This window comes from Malurus melanocephalus, unplaced genomic scaffold (genome assembly GCF_030028575.1).
Source record: "Malurus melanocephalus ecotype Western Australia unplaced genomic scaffold, MMel_1.1 scaffold_227, whole genome shotgun sequence".
NCBI lineage: Eukaryota > Metazoa > Chordata > Aves > Passeriformes > Maluridae > Malurus > Malurus melanocephalus.
The window spans coordinates 952027-973906 of NW_026623459.1; the positions used below are offsets into that span (position 1 = coordinate 952027).

Below are 21880 nucleotides of genomic sequence, written 5' to 3' on the forward strand. Positions count from 1 at the left end.
ATCCTGTGTTCAGCTTTGGGCCACTACAGGAAATACTTTGAGGTGCTGAAGCAAATCCAGAGAAAGAGCAGAAGAGATGGTGAAGAGTCTAGACAAAAACTTCTGTGAGGAGCAGCTGAGAGAGTTGGCATTCTTTCACCTGGAGATAAAGAGGAGTTTGAGAGCAGACCTTAGTGCTCCCTGCAACTATCTGAAAGGAGGTTGGGGCCAGGTGGTGGTCAGCCTCTTCTCCAAAGTAACAGGGACAAGGCAAGAGCAAATGGCCTCAAGTTGCACAGGGGAGGTTTATGTCAGTTATTAGGAAAGGGATTACCAAGAGGGGTGCCAAACACTGGAGCAGGCTGCCTAGGGAACTGGATGAGCTGCTGTCCCTGGAGGCGTGCAAAAGAGGCGTAGATGTGGCACTCAGGGATTAGTGATGAACTTGGAAGCACTAGGTTACTGGTTGGATTCCATGTTTAGAGGTCTTTTACAACTTCAGTGACCCTAGGRTTCCATGTACCGCTTTCAAAGATGTTATTTGTCACCGAGATGGAGAAGCCAGAAATGAAAACCAAAGTAAGACACCTGTGCCAATAAAATATATAACTCAGATGTGAATGAAACACCATGCACTCACACTGGAAACTACACATCAAACATCTCATGACAGCCACAGTCAGACTCAGTTGTGTGTATTATTATTGGAAAATAAAACACACAAAACAGAGACATGCCACTGTGGTTACTCCAATGGGCATACATTTCCAGGGTGAGCTGTCATCATCCTGTTGGGAACCCAAAAGAGCGGTGTACGTGAAAGCACATGAAGATGCCATATGAATGCAATTTTGCTGCTCTCAGGACCCACATGAGCTTCCTCAGACCTCAACATAGTATCTCTGGTTATCATTGTGTTATTATAACATGTAGGCAAACTTCAGCAGAATCAAATTTTAAAATAGTAAAGTCTCTTTGCAACTTTTGTACCTTGTGCAGATTACTGACTGAATTCTTTTCTATTCATTTTGACACCTGTTTCCAGGGCATTCACCATGAAAGCCAAAAACTTCATAAAACATTTGCTAGAGCTGTTACTAATCACCTTTTCCACAAATACAACCCATGACTATTACTACTCTACGTGATCTAATGTTGTCATTTTATAGCATCTCAACTGCATTTTTTGGTCTCTGACACAGGTGCCTATCAGTGGCAAGAGAAGCATCATGAGCACAGAGAAGACAGAATCTTATTATACCATAACATGGAATTTAAGAAAAAAAATCTATGTTTAGCCCTCTCTGTAGGTTCCTCACCAGATGGAATTGGGAGTTCTGTGTCAATGCTCATCCTACTGTGAAACACGTCAGCAAGCCCAAGTTACCAATAATATGACTTGAATTCTGACAAGGTCAGACTGGCTGGACTATATTTAAAACACTTTTATCTTACTGCAATAGGATAACATGTTCTAAGACTATATACCACAGGAACATAAGACTCTTCTGCTGATTTAACCCAGGCTCAGAAGCTTATGCTCTGTACCAAGCTTCAAGTTAATTACAGCTGAACAATGCAGAAGAACAGCACAGGACTCTAACACGGCACCAAGTGAATTAGTATGGCCTTCTGATCAAAGAACACTGAGCAGACTGTGTCCAGAAAAGCAATGACAAAACTGCAAAAGTCCGAGAGAAAGTTTGTGTGATTTTAGTTGCTCATTGTTTGTGAAATCAAAGCTTAATGAAGGAGGAAATTTGGCTCCTGCATTAGCACSACTGAACCTGAGATTAAAAAGGATATCAAGCGATCACCTGAGCCACTTCTCTGCTAGACAACTTGATCAAGTTTGGGTATGTTGTTTTAGTAGGTGCTCCCTAAACCTGTCCTTGATAAAAACTATAAAAAATTGAAAACCGTTATTAGTTCTTTCAGCTCAATGCAATTAGTATTGTGTGAGTTCTTCCAGCAATTATTGTAATTTTATTCTAGATCTTAAATGATCRATATAAGTATTTGACTCTATGATGATCCTAGACCTGAACCTGAATTGCATCTTTGGACACATATTCTTTCCATCACACAAATATTGAAGGACAAACAACAGATTAATTGCTGGCCCTAATGCTGTGTTTGAGTGCTAAGAAGTCATTCCAAATGTTCCAAAAAGGATTAATGCAGTATAACAAGTCTATTTAATTACTGAAAGACCAGTGATCCTCATTTTACTATAAGCAGCTTTTCCTTTATTTGGAGGTTGTAAATAGAACAGAAATCATTACAGGACAACTATAATTCTTGTCCCAGAATATTCAACTTATATCCACAATATATGAAAAAATACATGAAAAGCCAAAGAGGACTACATACACAAACTGCATTTGTGTACGACAATGCAAGATCCATACATTTTAAAATATACCAGAAGCTCTTCCTCACTATGAAGTGCAGAAAACAATTCTTGTGCTCTATGTAACAATGTGATATGTTTTATTAACTAAAAAGAAAAAAAAAAAAAGGTAGCAATTAAGTCAGTTAAAGTAATTAAACACAACTTTAAAACAAATTCCCTCAGGTTTAATAAAACCAACTAAGTCTCTGACTCCTACAACATAAACCTCTATAAATGACTGAACTGCAGGCAGTAAACTCACCTATGAATGCATATATGGTAAAMTCACAACTTGGTATCATTTAAATTACATGTCTGAATCCAACAGTCCAATCAATTTTTCAATTCTCTTCTGCACAAGCTGGTTATTCTTTAACTGAAAGTTAAACAATAGAATAAGTATTGATGTTAACCCTTGTTTTGCTAGAAACTGTACTGTTTCAGTATCAACTGGAATATGCATGGACAGACTTCTTTTCAATTTTTTAATTATTGTCACTTCCCACTCTGAGAAGCAGACACAGTAATTTTGTAGGTGCTGGTATGACTTGCTCATCATCAACCCTGAAATATGATCGTAAAGGGAGGAAAGGGGAAAGCAAGGACTTAAAGAGTAAAAGTAAATGGCATACTGGGTCCAAAAAGCACAGGTTACTGATTATTTAGGAGTGTTTCACTACAGTCAGTTGGGGCTTTGGGCAAAGCTAGGCCCTCTAAGACATGACCCTGGTGGTGTGTCTCCCTACCAGCTGCCTTACAAACCAGAGCTGCTCAAGTCTGGCAGATGAAACAGGACAGACACGGGGCTTCCTCTCACACCTCACCAAACTCCTGACCATCCATCCTGTGCATAGGACCACAGTGCAGGAGCCTCAGTGTGTTCTGAGTTACTGGAAGCCTGTGATCAGAGCAGAGAGGAGGGGGGCCAGACTGAGCTCATGGGCTTGACTGTGGATGAACATCCATACAATTGCTCCACAACGAGTGTTTCTTTAATCTCTCTATCCGGAGTATGTTTTTCCTTCACTGCCACAGAGCAAGGAAACTCGGAGAGCTCTCYGTGCCATGTGCCACCCTGGCGGGGCAGCCCTGCCGAGCGCAGCCGGGTGACAGAGGAGCGCTGCCCGCCGCACGCTTTGGCTCTGACACCCTCTCCCACGGAGCGGTACCACCGCAGGGCTCACACGGAAGGAATGCTTTGTGCCGGCCCTCCCTGCTTGGGCAAGTTTCCCCTGTCTGGGCATGAGAAAACTGGGTACAACATTTCTTTACGATGCAGAGCCCTCTTGGGGGCTGGGCACCGCCACATGGGTTTTACTTGTAGTGGAATACAAGAAGTTTTTAGCTGTTATATTATCACAGTCCTGGCTGGGACAGCACTGCAGCACTGCAGAATTGGTATTCTCTCTCTCTGGGACCACAGGMACAGAGATATTAATTAACTTGCCTGTGCTCACCCAGGGAGACACGGCAGGGCTGGGGACCAGGGACAAGGATTTTTAAGTCCTTGCAACTAAACATTGAGTCACACTTTACACTGTCATCATAGTGATAGCATTCAAGCTCCTTGCACCAGCATTCCCACCCTCTTCCTTCAGAGGAACTATGTAACAGCAATTAGAAATCACACCTGGCTTGCAGAGTTTCACACAGAAGGAAAAGGTTTCATCATTTACAAGTGCGCAGGAATGCTGTAAGCAAACATACCATCTGATTTTGTTTTCTTTTTCAAGAAATGGAAAAGAACAAGTTAACAGAGAAATCAGGTGTACTGCAAAGATACAAATCTGATCATATGCTGCAAAAGTCAGTGCACAGTGCTGTGAAAGAATATGAGGTTTAAACAGTGTCAATTCAGTTGAATAAATCTACTCATGTGAACAAAGTCTAAGGCTAAGGGTTTAAAATAAGAACATACCAATTATCTGATGACCACAGGAATTTGTTTAATAATGGTACCAGTACTAGTCTATAAGCTTTCTTAACCTAGCCACAGTCTTTTTGACGGATCCTGTCACTGATTTTGAAGGGCACTACTTCACTATTTCCTAAAACATTGTCACAGTGCAGCACATGATTAGATGTAATGCCCATTTCAATAAAATAAACTGTCCCAATAGTCAAATTGGGAAGTTATGGGAAGCACAAAGCCAACATCAAGAGGCTGACATTGGCATCTGAGATACTGACAGTAGGCAATGACTGTCCCCCACCAAGAGTAATTCTTAAGGACAAGTAGCTTTCCCTAGAAATAATGCATTTTGGTTTTTGTTCTTTTTTTTTTTTTTTTTTTTTTTTTTTTTTTTTTTTTTTTTTTTTTTTAAATTGTTATTTCTTCCTTTTACTGAGTTTAGATATTGCATAGTGTGTAAGGTCCTTTGTTTTAGAAACCTATGACTGATCTTGAATACAAGCTAAGTCTTTAGAAGTCAGTGTTTTGGTGCTAAAGGAATCAATAGCCACCAAGAAATTATTTTGAYCACTCTTGTTTCCTAAAAATTGAAGTGGTGTGAACACTCATTAGGTTTTCMTCACAAAATATTTTCAAAGCAGAGCCTTCTTCCCTGCACATCCCACTCACACAGAGCTCACAGTGAAATGGGATTGACTAAGACTGACAATGTTTACCCTTGAAAAAAATAGTGACCCCATGCACCCCACCATAACAAATGCACAGCAGTCTGAGAGAATGCAGTTTTTCTCCAGCTCTCAGAAATTCCCCCACCACCTCTACTACTATGAAGGGCTGTCAATTTTTGTCCCTCACTGTCAGCATACAATAGGTGGTGACATCAGGAGCATTTCCAAAAGAAGATACAGACACTGTGGAGGGACACTGTAAAACCCACTGGGGTGTAAATTTGGGTCTGAGGTCTTCTTGTCAGCAAGTACCACAAAGACATGAAGGAAGTGGAACAGCCACTGAACAATGGAGAGGTCAAGCAGTTCGCAGCCATTTCATGACCCAGACAAACCAAGGTCAAGAGATTCAGGTAGCAACTTGGCCTGGGCATGAGTTACAGCACAAATGAATTGTTTTAACAAATCAGCTTTGGTCAATTAAACCTAACAAGATACGTTGCATCACATAGCAGGGTTCTTGACACTAAGGCCAGGAGCTGAGGCCAGCCTCATAAAACACGTCTTTTAATGTGGCATAACAAATTTAAGGTAATCCATCTAGAAAATGCAGATGTCAGAATAAGTTGTCTTGATTAGGAGTAGTTTTCACACTTTTAAATCAGGGACACTGAAGTGTAGTCATCCCTTTCATGACATTGCTCAGGCAACGGAAAGCTGATGCTGCAGTGAGTATATCTGCTGTCTCTCAGACACAAGGCACATCCATAATAATCTTCTAAGCATTTCCCTCTTAGCCACTTGATAAAAAAAGGCTAAAAATGGTTTTCYATTTTGGGCCAATGCAAGTCATAAGCCAAAAAAAAAAATACTCTGTGAATATTTTAATTTCATTTCATTTCTAAAGGCAAAGAGTTTGTAATTACYGGATCTTAAGCATGCACATTGTTTTGTTTCTATTTTAAAGGAAAATGTATAAACCTTCAGACCTCTCAGAACACAGTTTAAGGAGGATATGGCAAGGTAATTGATTGGAAATTAAAAGACAATGCTAGATTTAAAGTAAATAGTTCGTAACTATCTTTCAGTTGTTTAAATTGATCCTTTATGAAAATATGTATGGTAGATCAGGTTAATACAGCTTGGAGATTAGGAAGTCAAATACATAAACAATATATTCAGGACACACATACTTAAAATTATCGATTGTAAAATAATTCCAAATAACTTAGAATATACTTACCCATGCACAGCATTTTACTCCAACAAACAATTAGAATTTTTTTCCTAATTTCTCAACAGGCACACCAAGTTTCTCTGAGTTCACTAACTGTTAATTTTTTTTTGCATTTTGCTTTCCTATTTCCTTTCTAATGAAGAAAATGGGAACTGTTTTGATCAATTTCAATCTGCATTTTCTTCAGGGCTGAAACAATAAAAAGCCCACTTAAAGCTATGGAGATGCCTTTTGTTAATGTGCCTTTGCAGAAGGACACTGGAAAACATAACACGACCCTTCTGTTCTGGAGATCAGCTGTTATTTAAGTAAAAAGTGCAAGGTTTCTCTGAGAGAAAAGAACACGTAATGATTGGAAGAGTCTCAGCTAAGCTATCACACCATTTCACATCACAGCAACTTCTCTCTATTTCCAGTCTATTTCTTGAAGTAAAAACAAACAAACAAACAAACAAACAAACAAACAAACAAACAAGTAGCTTACAAATTGGAAACACCAGAGGTCGTTAGGAGAAAATTAAAGTTAAAATTACTCCAAGGTGTCTAAGTCACCTTTCTGACTTGAAGAGGGATCTGGGATAAAGTGGGATGCAACACACAGGAGTCGTAGGGCATGAAAGTAAGAGCTCTGGTCCTCAAACAAGCTTAAAACATTCAAAACACTATTATTAATAAAAAAAATTTAGACAATCAGCCCTTCCTCAAACCACCCCCCAAACACTGAGTCTGAAGTGCCCATCTCTTACCACTCTCTTTGTGATGGGACAGGGGAAAGAACAAAAGTCACATGCCAATGCTGATGTTCCTAAGAAACAGCTACAGAAATATGTTCATTTCAAATTTAAAAAGCACAATATACTGCAGAAAAGGAAAAAAACTCCTCTCAGAATAGATCTGGGTGGGAGAGTGCAAGTAATCTTTCTGTAAATAAAAACATGGTGGGGGAAAAGATAAACAGCTGTGCTAGAAGAATGCTTCCAGCTTCACACACAGCCAGACAGTGTGACAGACACACTGAAATTAACTCCATTTTTTYAGACAAAGCTGAAAATCTAAGCTCTGTTTCCCCTTTACTATCTTCTGAGCCTTTCAAGCACTCCAAGCTTCACTGCCCTGAGCCAGGTTTTTTAGCAAAAACTTCTAAAAATTCCACCCGAGTTTAAAAATACAAAACTAAAAAAAGAGATGGAGTAAAATCATGAAACCTCCCCATAATGAATGACATCTTGTTTGACATCAGTCAGACAAACTGATTATTAACAGAGACTTTCTTCCTTTTTCACATTCACTTAGTATCAGGGAAGCRGCTTCAGATAAGGAACCTTCTTCTTTGTCTCAAAATGGAAGGAGCAATCCTGTTGAGCTAAGATAGCCATTTAACTTGATCTTAAGATCATCCTAATCYGAGAGATCACATCAAAGAAACAATTCACCTTGTTGTTGAGACTGGAACTTAACCCTTTAGAAWAACTTAAGGAAATTTATTTACAAAATGTTTTTGTATTCCTGTTGATTTACAGTCTTTGTCATTGTGGACCACCATTTCAGAGGCCCACCTGTCCTTGACATGACTGTAACTAGCAGCAGCAAAGAGGAGAATAAAGAAATGCAGGAAAAGTTAGAAAAAGAAGTGAACTTGACAGCAATCTCTTGCAATTAACTTTAAAATCCAACTAGCAGYGGCTTTTAACATTTATTTCAATGAAGTTTTCACAGTTACAGCAAATTCAAATGCATGAAAATTTAAGAAATTTAAAATTTAAAACTCTGCTTWAAGTTGAAGTATTTCCTCTAGGAATTAGTGGTCTTATATAGAGTTTAGAAGCACGCTTTTTGTTCACAGTATTATTTCTGAAACTACCATGAAGCAAAAGTTTTCTGTTTCCTTTTCCATTCTTCTTTTCTTTAATTTACAGCTTCTTGCTGCCAAACTAAATGTCATTCATAAATTAACACTGACTTCTACATTTTCAGCTAGTTGCACAGAATTAATTTAAACTTAAGTTTCTTTTGTCTTAAACACAATTGATGTTATTTAACCTTGTGAAAATTGCTCCTCAGAGTGTTTCAGATAAGAATAACCAAAATGAGGTAAATGCTCCTTCCTAAAATGCACATAAATTCAATTCCTGTTGAGAAYAGTAATATGAAATAGAGCAAAATCCCTTTTCTTTCTCATGATCCTGTCATATGACCCACAATCCTGGTCTGAGGGATTTTTTTCAAAAAGAAAAAGAAAAAACAGTTTGAATTCTTCAGATCTATTACCTGAATGTCAGTTTACACAAAAACATTTTGAAGAATGAAAATTGCTAAGTGACCTTTTAAAATTTTTCAGTATCGTACATCGTCATAAATAAAGTAACCATAATAATCAATTGAAAAACATTTTTACATCTACACATACACTGAATTAACTTCCATTTCTTAATGGCAAGTGWCCTTCTTGCCTGTAATTTTCAGTACAGTAGAGACAGCCCACAAAATAATTATCCCAAACTTCAYTTTAGAAAACTAGAAAATAGTGTASTGCCTTTTTCAGTCAACAGAAGAAAGTTTTTTTAAACTGCATTTTCTGCATGCCTCAACAGACTGGAATTGTCCACAGTAATTCAGTTTTAAAAAGCTTTATTATTCACTATGAGATTTTTAAGCTACAGAAAGCTCTTCTCATACTGGACCATATAAAATATAAACTCATACTTCTAGTTTTGTACTGGCTTTGACATTAAAAATTGTGATTTAGCAGAGGGGATCCGCATACCATTTCACTGTGCAGGAGACAAGGTCCTAGAGCACAGAGAAGCCTGTAGGTACAGGCAGTAATAAGCTCTATTTCCTGTTGTTCCTGCTCTAACTCATAATTTGCTGTGTAAACTCCCAACAAATCACCTTGCATTTTGACAGATCCTTCTGCAAACCGGGTAAAATGTTCTACCGTGTGTTCCCAGGTAAAGTATTCAGAAGAAGGCAAATCATTAAGGCTAAAAGATGCAGGAACAATCAGCAATCAGTTGTTTCTTCTAGACCCACTGTTTTTTTATAAATTGTACGGGGAGCATCAGTGCACACAAGAAATGTGAAGCCTCATCCAAAATCTATCTGGGTGGTGTGACATTTAGGCATATGACCATAATATGACTTAGTCAGGAACTGCTTAAACCATTATTTTGAGTGTGATTTTAAGTGGAATTTCATGTAGTCACAGCAAACTAACCAAAACAATTTTATTATCATTTTAAAATATGAAAAGAATGACTACATAATAAATTTTCTGTACTTACGGAATGAAAACTAAAGTGCAACATGAAAACTATTATGTAAACTTCTTTTAAAATCTGAGCGCCCTATAGATATAAATTCACAAAATTCAAAAAGCTTTTAAAAAGATCAAGCAATTGATAAACCGACCTACTCCCGCAATTCAGACATATCATGTTAAAAAAGGAATTACAGTTCCTTCTGGAAGGAGGGCAGGTTTTCCAAGTAAGACAAGGCACACACATTGCCAGGAGTGTCTGAACCGGGAAAGCGATATCCCCACTTGGCTAGGGATTGGCAGTTTGCTGGCGTTAAACTAAAGGCAAAAGAGTTTGGGCTCGGTGCGGCGGCAGCTGAGGTTATCTGCAAGGGCGCTTTTCAGGAGCGCGGGTACCGCACCRGGGTGAGCCCGCACCCCGTCCCTGCCCCGCACGGCACCTGCGGCAGGACAGGACAGGGTAGGACAGGACAGGGCAGCTCCGCACCACAGTGCTGGGCACAAAGTTCTCCCCTCGGCCGGCCAGTGCCCCCGCTCTTCTCTCTTCTTTCTCGTCCTTTTTTTTCTCTCTCTCTTTTTTTTTTTTTTTTTTTTTTTTTTTTTTTTTTTTTTTTCTCGTAGCCCAACTCCCCCCCTCCGATCCTCAAGAGACAGGACACAGTCTGGCGACTCAGGGACTCGCACAGGCCAGGCTTCCTTCTGTGCAGCCCTTTGGGTAGAGCTGCTAATCCTTCTTATTAATTAATGAGATAATGGCAGTTAACCGGAAAGCAATATTAATGTTTACTATCTAGGAAACTTCCAAGAGAAATGATTTATTCTTTTTGCCAATTTCCTGGTAACAAAGTCACTCGACTGGAGCTGTGGTAGCATCTTGATGGTGTAAGAAGTTAAAAAACCAAGGGTGCCTGAGCACTACGGGACTAAGGACATCTTCTGTATCTATTTTYTGCCGTGCTCTCTGGATAGTTTAAAAGATCCTCTCCTCCTTTGACTCCAGAGTTTATTAACAGCTGGGAACATGGRCTCCCCCAATTATATCACCCTTACATAAGGACAAAGGAGAGTGTAAACAGTAACATGACTGATCAGAGAAATGTAGTCTGAGAGGCACATGCACTAAAAATACTTAAAAATGTTAACATTTACATGTACCACTGCTTCGGTTCTCTAAACTCTCAAAGCATTTCTCAAGGTCTACTATGCTTCATTCAGTATAAGCTGAATTACCTAACATCAATTTTGCATTTTATTTTCTGAAAAAAAAAAAGGAGCAAAGATGATGAAGGCATTAGGAATTCTGCAGACAAGGCACATTGCTATAGATATTTTATGTTTCAGAAAAAAAAAGGCAATTTTTAGCTTTTTTTTAATTAGTCACTGCAAGACTAACTAWGCATCTATCTGAAGAAGGGATTTATATTATCTTGGTTCTGTTGCAGCAAACAAGTACTGCAGCTTTCATTCACTGATTGTCAAAAACTTTCCAATGTGCCCACTGCAATGCGGATGCCAACCAACGAATCAAAGGCATTCAGCAACTAGACAAAGAGGGTCTGATGCCAACCTCGGTGCCACTGGCAACCATTATTGGCATCAAGCACATTGTCTGCCTTTTTTTTCTSCTCTCCTGGCACTCGACAAACAAAATGGCGGTTCTTGTAGCAACGGGAACACAGCATAAGCGCTGCGCTGAATCAAATACCATCAAATGATTTTATGGACTGAAATGCATTTCATACCAAATGATAAACACTCTCTGATGCTGACAGGAAAAAAAAAAAAAAAAAAAAAAAAAAAGAAAGAAAAAAGCAATTCTGTCAATAGAAACAATGTCCATGCCATTTTCAAGTTTGGGTTTTACAAAAGATCTGTGTGGGACACACACATACCCCGATATGCACAACAGGCAGAGCCCCATAGGAGCGTGTTATGATTAAGAATTATTTTGATGTTAAACATTGATCGCAGTGTATACTTCACATTTTCTTCCTCCAATTCAGTCAAAGGAGCAGCATTGCAACTATGCCAATCCTCTCTTTTTTTTCTTTTTTTTTCTTTTTTCAAGAGGATAGCAGAAAGAGAATGGAGGGTAAAAAATATGCTGAATTTTGAGACGAGCAAAAAGTAGAATCTGAAGAAGTTCGTCAATGATAGAACTTCATAGATTAGTTCTTATTTCTTCTTTCAAGGCATACATGGAAGTAGAAGCTCTTTTTGTTAAGAACTGAAAAGATTATTGACACTTCTAGATCTGGAAATTGTCAATATATTGTAACATTACTCTGCACTGCAATGCGGATGCCAACCAACAAATCACAGACATCCGAGGCTAAACAAAGAAGGTCTGATGCCAATCCTGGTGCCACTGGCAACCATCACTGGCACTCGAACTATCCTTCCTCCTCTTTTTTTTCCCTAATCTTCTATTTTAAAGCAACAAAAAAAGCAAACTACTTGGCGCCTTTCATTTTATGTGCTAATTCCTTCTTCATATTTCGCTCAGGGCTTTAATTGTTTCTATGTTTCCACTTAGTTTTTACATGGTGCTATTAGGATTTATATGTTCTGAAAGATAAATAAAAAGCAAAACGCCATATGTATAATGCAGCATTTTGGTTGACTTCATGCGTATCTTTCACAAAGCCCAGCACTCTTAATCAAGTACACTACAAAGTGCCACAATTAACCTGCTCTCAATGAGTACAGAGAATCAAAGTTTGATAAAACGGGGGAAAAAAATATATATAACTTAATATGACTTCTTCAAGAAGAGATGTTAATGGAAGATTTAGTGTAAAKCAGCCAGACAGATACAAAATACATGCAGTTAGCAGTAAACAAAAGGGTTTTCTAAGAGTGAGTTGGTACGCAGAAATTAGCCAGCTTCATTTCCAGTATATTCTCAAAGTAGCATTGTGTAACTTTGAAAGTTACAATATTGCAGCACATTTAATGTACTCGTGTCCAATCAGACAAAAGTTTTAAATGAACTTATATTCTCAATACATTTAAATAACAAAATCAGCTATGTCCTGCAATTCCTTCTTCCACTTCAAGTTAATGGCTTCCAACAACTTAAAAGTCGACAGCGTGTTAAGAGTACTCTGACCCCAGTTTCTTCAGCTCAACAGCTACTTAAATTGTTTTGCCTCCCTTTGTAGTTTTGACTTTTAGAGACAGGTAAATCCATACAGTTAATCAATAAGCTATGATTTACGTTATATGCATTCAAATGTAATTTAAATCTTTTTCCACAAAAGAAGTTTAAAGGTACAAATTMTTTGTAATTAAGCCACTCTAGTGCTATCGAAGAAATCTTTCGTCCTACGTTATTTAGGATCAGATTTAGCAGAATCTGCAGCTACTTAAAGTCGATGTAAAATATCTAAATGTGTCTATTGCTGTGGAGAGACAAAAAACGCAAAAARTACAAATGAGGGGAAAACAACACCCACTTTTTTTCATGAAAAATAATCCRCGAGAAAGAACTTGTTATATACAKTCACAAAAATAGTTCTTCACTTGGATGAGCAAATGCTACAAGGGAAATTAATTTAAAACAAAAATATTGTCTTGTGTGTCTGTTGTCTTAAAGAATGAGTATACAACAAATTAAGACATGCAATTTTACATTGTTGTTGCTAAAAAAAAATTAATTCAATTTCTTTTCCAGTTAGATCCTGTAGTTATTCATCAGGCATCAGATAACAGCCTGCCATCTGCCCTTCTGCAGGCCATTTCTACCTACTACCAGGCCAAGTTGTGAAATGGCCCACCATCTACAGATGGTCAAACTTTCCCTAGTTGGGATCTTTGGCTAAAAGAGAAATGCTTTGTTACTGCTAATCAGTCAGCATTACAAAGACTCCTAGAAGGTGGTATCATTGCCAGAAAGAACCAAAATGAACGTAACAGAGGAAAAGTATTTCAGAAGACCTAGTATCAGAGAAAAAGGGAAAAAATAAAAAACATCTTTATCTACTTACAGCCATTTACAATTTTAGGGAACCTGCCTATGTATTTTATTATTAAATATGCAATATGGCTAGTAGGTTTTTCCCCAATATATAATTATAAGAAGCCCCGTTTTTATTTGCATCCTGTAATGCTAAGTTTAAGAAACTTTTCAATAGAGCTCCTGCAATTTTCCCCATTTCAATTACCTGCCAAATGCAAGTATATGTGTGTGATTATGAAAATATACCCTTCATAAAAAATTTCTCAAAATAACACTACCTGGATCTTTGCTTTAATGCTCAGATAGGTAACATGAGCTATTGATGTAAAATATAAATTAAATATTATATARTGTATGCAATTCTGATTCTATTTAGTAATTTAACAAATACATCTGTGYTAAAGTACTTTCAAGCTTTGTTTTATAGGTATGAGAAAGTCTACAATTGCTCTTCAATGGTCAGTTTGACTTCTTGATTATTTATAGCTACAAAGACAATAATAAATATTTGTAGTATTTATTGTGACAGTGAAATTGTACCTGCATCTGTTATTAACAGTACTGGGGTGGGGGGTTTTGTTGTGTTTTTTTAAAAAAAACACAGCCTGAAAACAAGAATGTTTTCTGAAGTCACAACTGTATATTGCCACTTTTTCACAAAAAATAAAAGCAACTTCAGTGGACTTGGAAGTACTGCCTTGGTGTGTGTGTCTCTCTCTCTTGAAAGAGCCATGTATGTCAAATATGCATGTCATTTACACAGGTCTGCAGGAATATGTGTGTGTTTAAGTATATATGTATACATGCTGATTTACAATTGGATATGTACCCACATTATATCCACAGACCACAGAACAATGTTTCACTGGAAGCCAGCCCACAGGGGAAACAGGRCTACTTGGAATCAGAGTTTGACATACTAACATAGAAACATGACAATCTGCTTCCTACCTTGCTCCTGCACGTAGTATGCCAAAAACAAATCAAGCTCCTTGACTGATACTGTTATGTGATGTGGCTGGACGCAAAGTGCTGGATTTGTGCAGTGTGGGGATTTCATGAGACGTTCTCCATCCGTACTTTCCAAGGGGATGCCTTTGAACAGGATCACCATGACTAGATCCAGACGCCAGACTTTGTCAGCCTGTCGCAGGCAATCGATCCTCCTAATCTTGCCCTTCTGGTCAGGATTGGACAATACACAACATGGGTGCTTCTTCCCAGTAACCGTGAGCACAAAATCCTCCCGGAACTCTTGACGAATATCTTTGCGCAGCTTGGCCAGGAGCCTGGATGCCCACTTCTGTTTAATTTCAGGCTTTTCACTAAGTAGCTCATCCTTGACTGCTCTTTCCTCATCCTTTGACATTCGTTTTTCATGTTTTTTAAAGTACTTGCGTTTTCGAGCCTGAAGATTGAACCAAGTATAGGCAATTGCACGAACATGTGGAAGAAGTGCCTCAATGAACGGGTGAAATTCATCCTGCGGAAAGAAGTGAAGGGAAAAAAAAGAAGAAGAGAACAAGAAAACTCAAAGTCAGCAAGTTCTCATAACCAAAGCAGTATCAAGAAAGGTTTCTGAAAATCTTTAAGCGAAATATGAGACAAAGAGAATAAACACTTAAAAATTACTCAAATTTCTGCATAACACCTTTCATGAAATTATTACAGTTGTCAGGCAGCAGACAAAAGTGCATAGAGAATCACATTTTTCCCGTGTTTCATTCTTTGAAAGAACCATGTGTAGATTTTATTTTGTATTCCTCCCCTCACTTCATCCCACAACGCTGCAGAGACAACATAATTTAAGAGATGCTACCAAGATGTTTTGTTCCTAACATTTAAATATCTGAGTGAGCAGCTAACATCAAGAAAAGTACCATTGCACAAAGAGGACACTATACGGTTTTAAAAAATCTGAGCAGAAATGTTCAGAAGGCTGAGGCAAATGCCACAGTTCATTTCTCTTCTCTGTGGCACAGAAACACAAAGCATATACATGCTCAGTGTAATGCCACACAGTTCCCGCTTTTGGAGCATGCTCTCAGCAAGAGACTGCTGGTGGCACAAAGAGCATGCGCCATTAAACTTGATCCATTTCTTATCAAACGTCCAACATTCCAGCACTGAAACAGCACCATTCCAGTGGTGGTAACTAGAGAAACCAGTATACAGGAAGGAAAAGCAGGCAAAAGACACAATATGTCATATACAAATCCTGAACAGAAGCTTCTGTACTTTCAGTTCTTCTGGATTCCCTCCCACCACCCCCAAACTCTGCAAAATTAAGAGTTTATGAAGGTGAGAACAAAAATTACATTTATGTCCTTCCAGCAGCTCCACTGTGGGTTCTGAAGCCCCACAGAGTCAGTTAATTTGTTAACTGATCACATGAGTGTGGCAATTATTCCAAACCCCTTAAAAATCAATCTGAGGTGTACAATGAAAAATGGCAACTTGGCACAAACTTTGCATTCTTTGTGTTTCTGCATGCTGTGGCAAAGAGACATTATGAGTCCACTGCTGGTCCAATGCTGCCTTTGTGAAATCCATGCCATTTATTTACAGTTTCAAAATATCCCTTTCTGTCATTTGGCTTCACCTGCAAGTTCTTATCTTCTGCCTAGCAGCAATATGGATTGCATTAAGGAGGTAATGCTTAGTTGTTTTCTACAAGCACATCCTATAGCAATTAAATTAATTTGGTTTGTCTGCTCAAAGTACCATCCTACACATCCATGTTAATATCTAAATAGACCTTCCCCAAAAACTTATTTTCCATGAGCAAATCTGCTGTTTAAAACAGCACAATCTGCTTATCAAACATTAACGATATTTTGGGTTGAAAGGGAGACCTTAGGGGAGGTATCTTTCTTCCTGTGTGCAGGCATATTTAGTTTTAAATACCATGCAGATTGCTCATCATACTTAGCGGCACAGTGCAATCAAACTAAAACTGAACCTCTTTTATGCAATTATATTCAAGAATACAATTAACAAACTACTATTTTAGTTACGCTGCTAGACAAGGAATGAATTATGTTTAATCAATAGGCTGATTAACTCCATTAGGTAAAAATGATGAAAGTATAACTAATGGTCTCAATTATAGAGTGCAGACTGCCATTGCAGAAGCTTSAGGCGAAGAATTCCATGTTTAAATCTTTGAATTTCAAACAAACTTCAAAATTTCCTGAATGCAAAAAACCCACTATATCTAGTTACCTCTCTTCCCTAATTATCCCTAAATCAAACTGAAAGCAACAGAAAAGTTACAAGCAGTTTACCTATGACCATGTTGCCTTCACAGGGGAAAAAAATTAGCGAAAGGGAAAAAAATTAAGCAAAGGGGCAAAAAAGGGAAAAAAAGAGTAGAGAGGCAATGTAGGAATATACTGCAGGATATAAACAATTTCATTACAGTATGATGCTTGACAAAGACCTACAAAGGCAACAATTAAACTGATTAGTAGTTCCAAGCACAGATTTGAACAATTCTGATGCTATACTGGCACATAAAACTAGGCCGTGGAAAGAGTTAAACCACAATCTGTTCTTTGTGTGGGAAGGCAGTACTGCTCTGAGCAACCACAGCCCATGATAAGACTTCCCTATCTTCATATGCTTTCTGATGCCATGCTTTTTTTTTCTCTCAATTAGAACTACTAAAGAAAGTTTATTTTTTCTCCTACAGAAGTCAACTTCATTGAAGAATTATTTTTTTTTTTAATTAATGGAAGCATAAAGACTGTACAGTGTTAAATCCTCACAATTCATTTTAGGCTGAATAAAACAGATTTACTACAGATTGTGAAAATTCTAACAGCTAGGGCTAAAGGTGGGGTGAAGACAGGTGGCGGAAGAGCTTTGGGACAAATTAATTTTTGCCTCAATACTATGATTTCCCCTACAACTAAACAGACTTTGGCATTTRTAACATAAAATGGTAATAAAATAAACATGTATATATTCTACACTAGTAGAATATTGCACATCTAGTTTTAATTTTGAAGAAGAGCATCCTAAACTATTTCAGAATGACTATGCCTTGAGGTAATGCATATAGCATTAACAATAATAACCTATAGCATTTTATATCTATGAAAATTTTATAGAGAATTTCACTGTTTAAATGCCAGTCTGTAGTAGCTCAATGTTTCCTTTCCAAAGGGGGGGGGACCCCAAAATATACATACCAAAAAATACAGACTTTTAAAAACTGTTTTCAGGTTTCCCTTTCGCAGTATTATTAAGTCGTAAAGATATAAATATAGGTGAAAAGTGTAAAGGCAAAAAACAGCGAAGAACATCCTAAAGCTATTCTAAAGCTATTTTATCACACAACTTTGAGCTATTCATTGTGCACCTGGAGTATTTTCAAAAGAAAATACTACTTGACATGGAGAAGTGCCCATAAAAATGATCCTAAATGGACATTTGTAATTAATCACACACATCCTCCACCAAATCTCCTAAAAATATGTCTACAGAATTYTATTTTTCTCCCTTAATATTCATATAGGTGATCGTGAATTATTTTTGGTTTTATGTGGCAMTCATCCATGTGTCACAGTTGTTCTTGCAATGAAGTGATTTATGACGGTAAGATTTTCAAACGTCATATCAAATAGCTCAGGTGAACCATTGTGCGCTGGAATTTAAATTAAAATGGAAGTTACTATATAACATCTATGCAGCTTGTGAATAAAGGAAAAAACAGCGGTCATCAAATGACGAGAGATAGGCCAGGTTTTCTTTATGGAAAAGATAAGGAGGATATGCAGTGCTCTTCTCCTGTCTTCCACTTTTAAACTTTGTATCAGCCCACGGAAGTTGAAAGTGAGGACTGTACAATAAATATTCCGGGCAGAAATATAGAAATTTTATATAGAAGACTTCATCTAGTCGATTTCTCATGCCTAGTGAAGCAACATAGAGGAGCAGAAGAAAATACAACATATTCTGAGTTTCTGGACTATCGTAACATAAAAATAAACCACAGCAAAAATATCAAGAGAGCAGGCACTAAAAGGCATGCAGTAACTGCTTCCTATTCATGCCTCTGCAAGACAGATAAATGCACTTTCCAAAACACAGAGAAAGCATTACATGGGAAAGAGGAAGGGAGCCCCCGAAATTAAATTGCGTTTGGTAAGTTTTCTTCTTCCTTTTCACCCACCAAATTTTTATTGAAAGTRTGACCGGTAACACTGAAATTGCCAAGGTTTGTCTTAAAGCTGTACTTTGGATTTTAGACTTGTTTCTAAAACATGCTTCAGAGCTGTCTCGGCACAAACTGAACTACCACTTTCATAAGTAGCTCCATCCAAACAGGTGTTCTGTATTTACTTTTACCAAAATATTTTCTTCTGAACATATACTACCACAGTCAATGTGCATTGCAAGAGTCCTAGAGACAGAGAACACAATAGAGAGAGCAATTTTGGCAGTAATATTTTAATGCAGTTGCTACTCAAACTGAGATGAATCAATYTTTTGCCTTAAACAAATAAAGGACACAAGGTATAAGTTCTCATTGTGGGTGTAATTTAAATTTTTAATTTCTGTAGAGGAAAATCTTATTTGTAAACCGCTCTTATCATTCCAAGTAGGTAGGAAAAGATTCCAAACTAAAATCAATTTGCTGCAACTATGTTCTATGTATGTCTCACCAAATGGGAATTCTCTCTGCATGGCACACGATAGAGCGTGATTGTAAAATATTGTGAAGAAAATATTAATGCACAAACCAGGCAGTGCTTTATTGAATTAATGGCAGTAGAAGTACAATGTAGTGKTTTTGTATACACCTGAGTGCAGTATTTTAACACAGATTTGTAAAGCAGTAGAAAATCTACTACATCAGTGAGTCCAAAAAGCAAATATATGGAAAAAAGTCATTAAAGCAGGAAACAAGATAATGAATTACTGCTGTAAAAGAGGTGGTTGTGAAAACCTGTGTTTCAAATGCAAAAACTTCTTTCTTAAGTWGTACTCTCAGGTTTATACTGTGATGTAGACGACGCATTGCCTATCAATAATTTCACATGCTGGACAGCCTATACAGAATTTATTTTTCTAACCACAGATTCCATAGTAAGTAATTATTTCTATGTGTGTACCTGCAAGTATGTGTGTATGTGTTACACAAAATGCTTCCTATGTTTCTCTTGTGAAGAAGAAATATCTCAATAACACTTTTTCCAGCTTTCTTGCATTGCAATTCACGTTTACTTACTGAAAATATCCATATCTAAGTCAATCACACTTAGATGCCAAACAAAATATAAACAATAAAAAATGTGTCAGCCAAAAAACTACAGGACTGTGTCCAATCACTGAATAAGCCTTATCATTGTTTCCATCTTCAATCACAATTTATGAATACTTTAGCCCTTTTGAATTGCAGTGCTTTGTAACTGGGGGATAAAGTTAAATCATATTTATTTATTCGCGGTGCAACTGTAAGTGCATCGTTGGCCTCTCTGCAGCAGCCTTGCAACGGACGTTACTTTCGCACATTTTCTGCTTCTTTAGCTATTTGTTGCACCAATGTGGAAGCAAGCAGTTATCGCTTAATCAGTTTACATCACATCCTCCTAAGACAGACTTTCACGAAAGCTGAAAACTATCCCCGGGCTTTGCACGCCGTCCGAAACAGGCTCCGTGCCCCGGCACTCGCTCGCCGATACCGTACGCCGGGCGAGGACGCCCCAGGAGCACTCAGGGAACTTCCCAAACCTGCTCCCGAAACCCCTCAGGTTTCAAAAATCCGCATTTTGCCGAAGCAGGGACCCCCGCTCGGGCTGSCCCCGCGCTCCGCGCCGCGCCGCCTCCCGCCCTCCGCGGCCCCGCATCGCACCGCGCCGACCGCCGCTCCCCTCCCGCCGTCCCGGTGCGGTGACAGCCGCCGCTCGGGATCCAAAAGCGCCCGCAAGTGCGGCTGTAAAAAAAAGCTCCGTCTTTTCCCCGTGCTGGAGAGAGTGCACACTCCCCGCCAGCACCACAGTTTAGCGGGGAGGGGGGAAAAACACCGTGGCCGTGTATAACCGAACGAGAAAACACAGCACAGCTTGGTTATCCCCGCTCGCATCTCACATTGTTGGCAGCCTGCATATTATTAATTAAGCATAAGACGGGATTACTTCGCACCGGCGAGTTAGTCCTGTTTTGTCAAAAAAAGCACTTTTCCTTTCAAACCCTTTCATTAAGGCTGTATATAAACAGGCGACCTGAAAAGGGTGCAAATCGTTTGATTCCAATCAAATCAATACTTCTCAAACCTGGGTTTTTTAGCGTAATTATGCTCATTTCCAGTTTGTTAACCTTTGACTTCTTATGCACCAACAATTAACAGTATTTGTCTACGACTGACACTTTGAATGGATCTCCCCAAAACAATGGCCTGGTATAGTTTATTCTCTAATATTCCCTCCTGAGAGAGGAGTTTGGATCTGACAAGCAGTTACAACTGTGCTTTAACCCGTTACAACTACTAGCAATGACTCATTAACAAATCACATGCATATGAAAATTTAAAAAAAATCCCAACAAACACGTGAAAATAAATACATTAACAAATAAATTAAATAAAATGCGTCTATACCTGAGTGAGACAGATTGGAGAATACATCATGACTTCGCTTTGAGAACACGCTGCCCGGAGAGCCCCTAAGAAAAGCCTCAAAAAGGAATAATTTCATCTATTCATTTTACAGTCATCTGAGACTCAAGGAAGATGAAATCAATCAGGACGGGGCTCTGCTCCGGATCACCACAACTTCACAACAAACCCCAGTCCTCCTTAAATAGCCAAAGATTCAAGTTCACTCCGTGTGCTAGATTTCCCGGGGTGAAATCCAATCTACACTTTTAACCCTCTTGTAGTCGGCGGCGCAGGAGTCTTGCTTTTGCTGCTGCTGCTGCTGGTGGTTGTTTTGCAGATGAGGGGGGAAGGACTCGGGGGGGGTGGGGGGGGTGGGCGGGAGGATTTTTTTGTTTGGCTTTTTTTTTAATCCTTTTTTTCTTTTTCTTTTTTGGGGGGGTTTGGTTTTGGTTGGGTTTGTTTTTTTTTTTTTCAGAAGTTGGTGGTGCTGCCGTAATAACACCACACTGTCACCACGCTTTCGAAAGTTCAAGGTTACAGCCCAGAGCGGAGCGAGAGACTCCCGGACAGCGATGGCAGGCGAAACTTCGCCGGGCGGTGGAGACCGTGCCGCGGGGGCGCGCCGAGGCGGGGGCGCGCTCGGGCAGGCAGAGCGGGCGGCGCGGCCTGCGGGCTCATCCAGCGGCCTCTGCTCGCCCGCCCGCCCTCGCTGTGCGGGCAATGGTGAGAGACAGCTTTCCAAACGGCCACCGTAATAAAAATTATCCCCTGAAAATTCAAACGATAAATCTCTCCCTGGCGCTCCCACCCGATTTGCTCTGAACGTGTCCGTGTGCGTCGCCGTCGTCCCCCACCCCCCCGCC

General features: G+C 38.8%; 1 protein-coding gene across 6 annotated transcripts in view; it reads right to left on the minus strand.

The window, feature by feature from the left end:
- Positions 1–21321, minus strand: part of NFIB (nuclear factor I B) — a 164493-nt gene extending 143172 nt beyond the window's left edge. The window contains exons 1-2 of one of the 6 annotated variants that reach the window (XM_057374511.1): positions 21018–21321; positions 14363–14894 (exon numbers count right to left, since the gene is read on the minus strand). In XM_057374511.1, the coding sequence (XP_057230494.1) occupies positions 14363–14894; positions 21018–21047 (562 nt within the window). In that variant the 5' untranslated portion in view covers positions 21048–21321. Of the gene's footprint in view, positions 1–14362; positions 14895–15291; positions 15367–21017 lie in introns of those variants that run through there. The other 5 variants (XM_057374512.1, XM_057374515.1, XM_057374513.1 and 2 more) reach the window with 5 other exon arrangements.
- Positions 21322–21880: the final 559 nt, after the last annotated feature.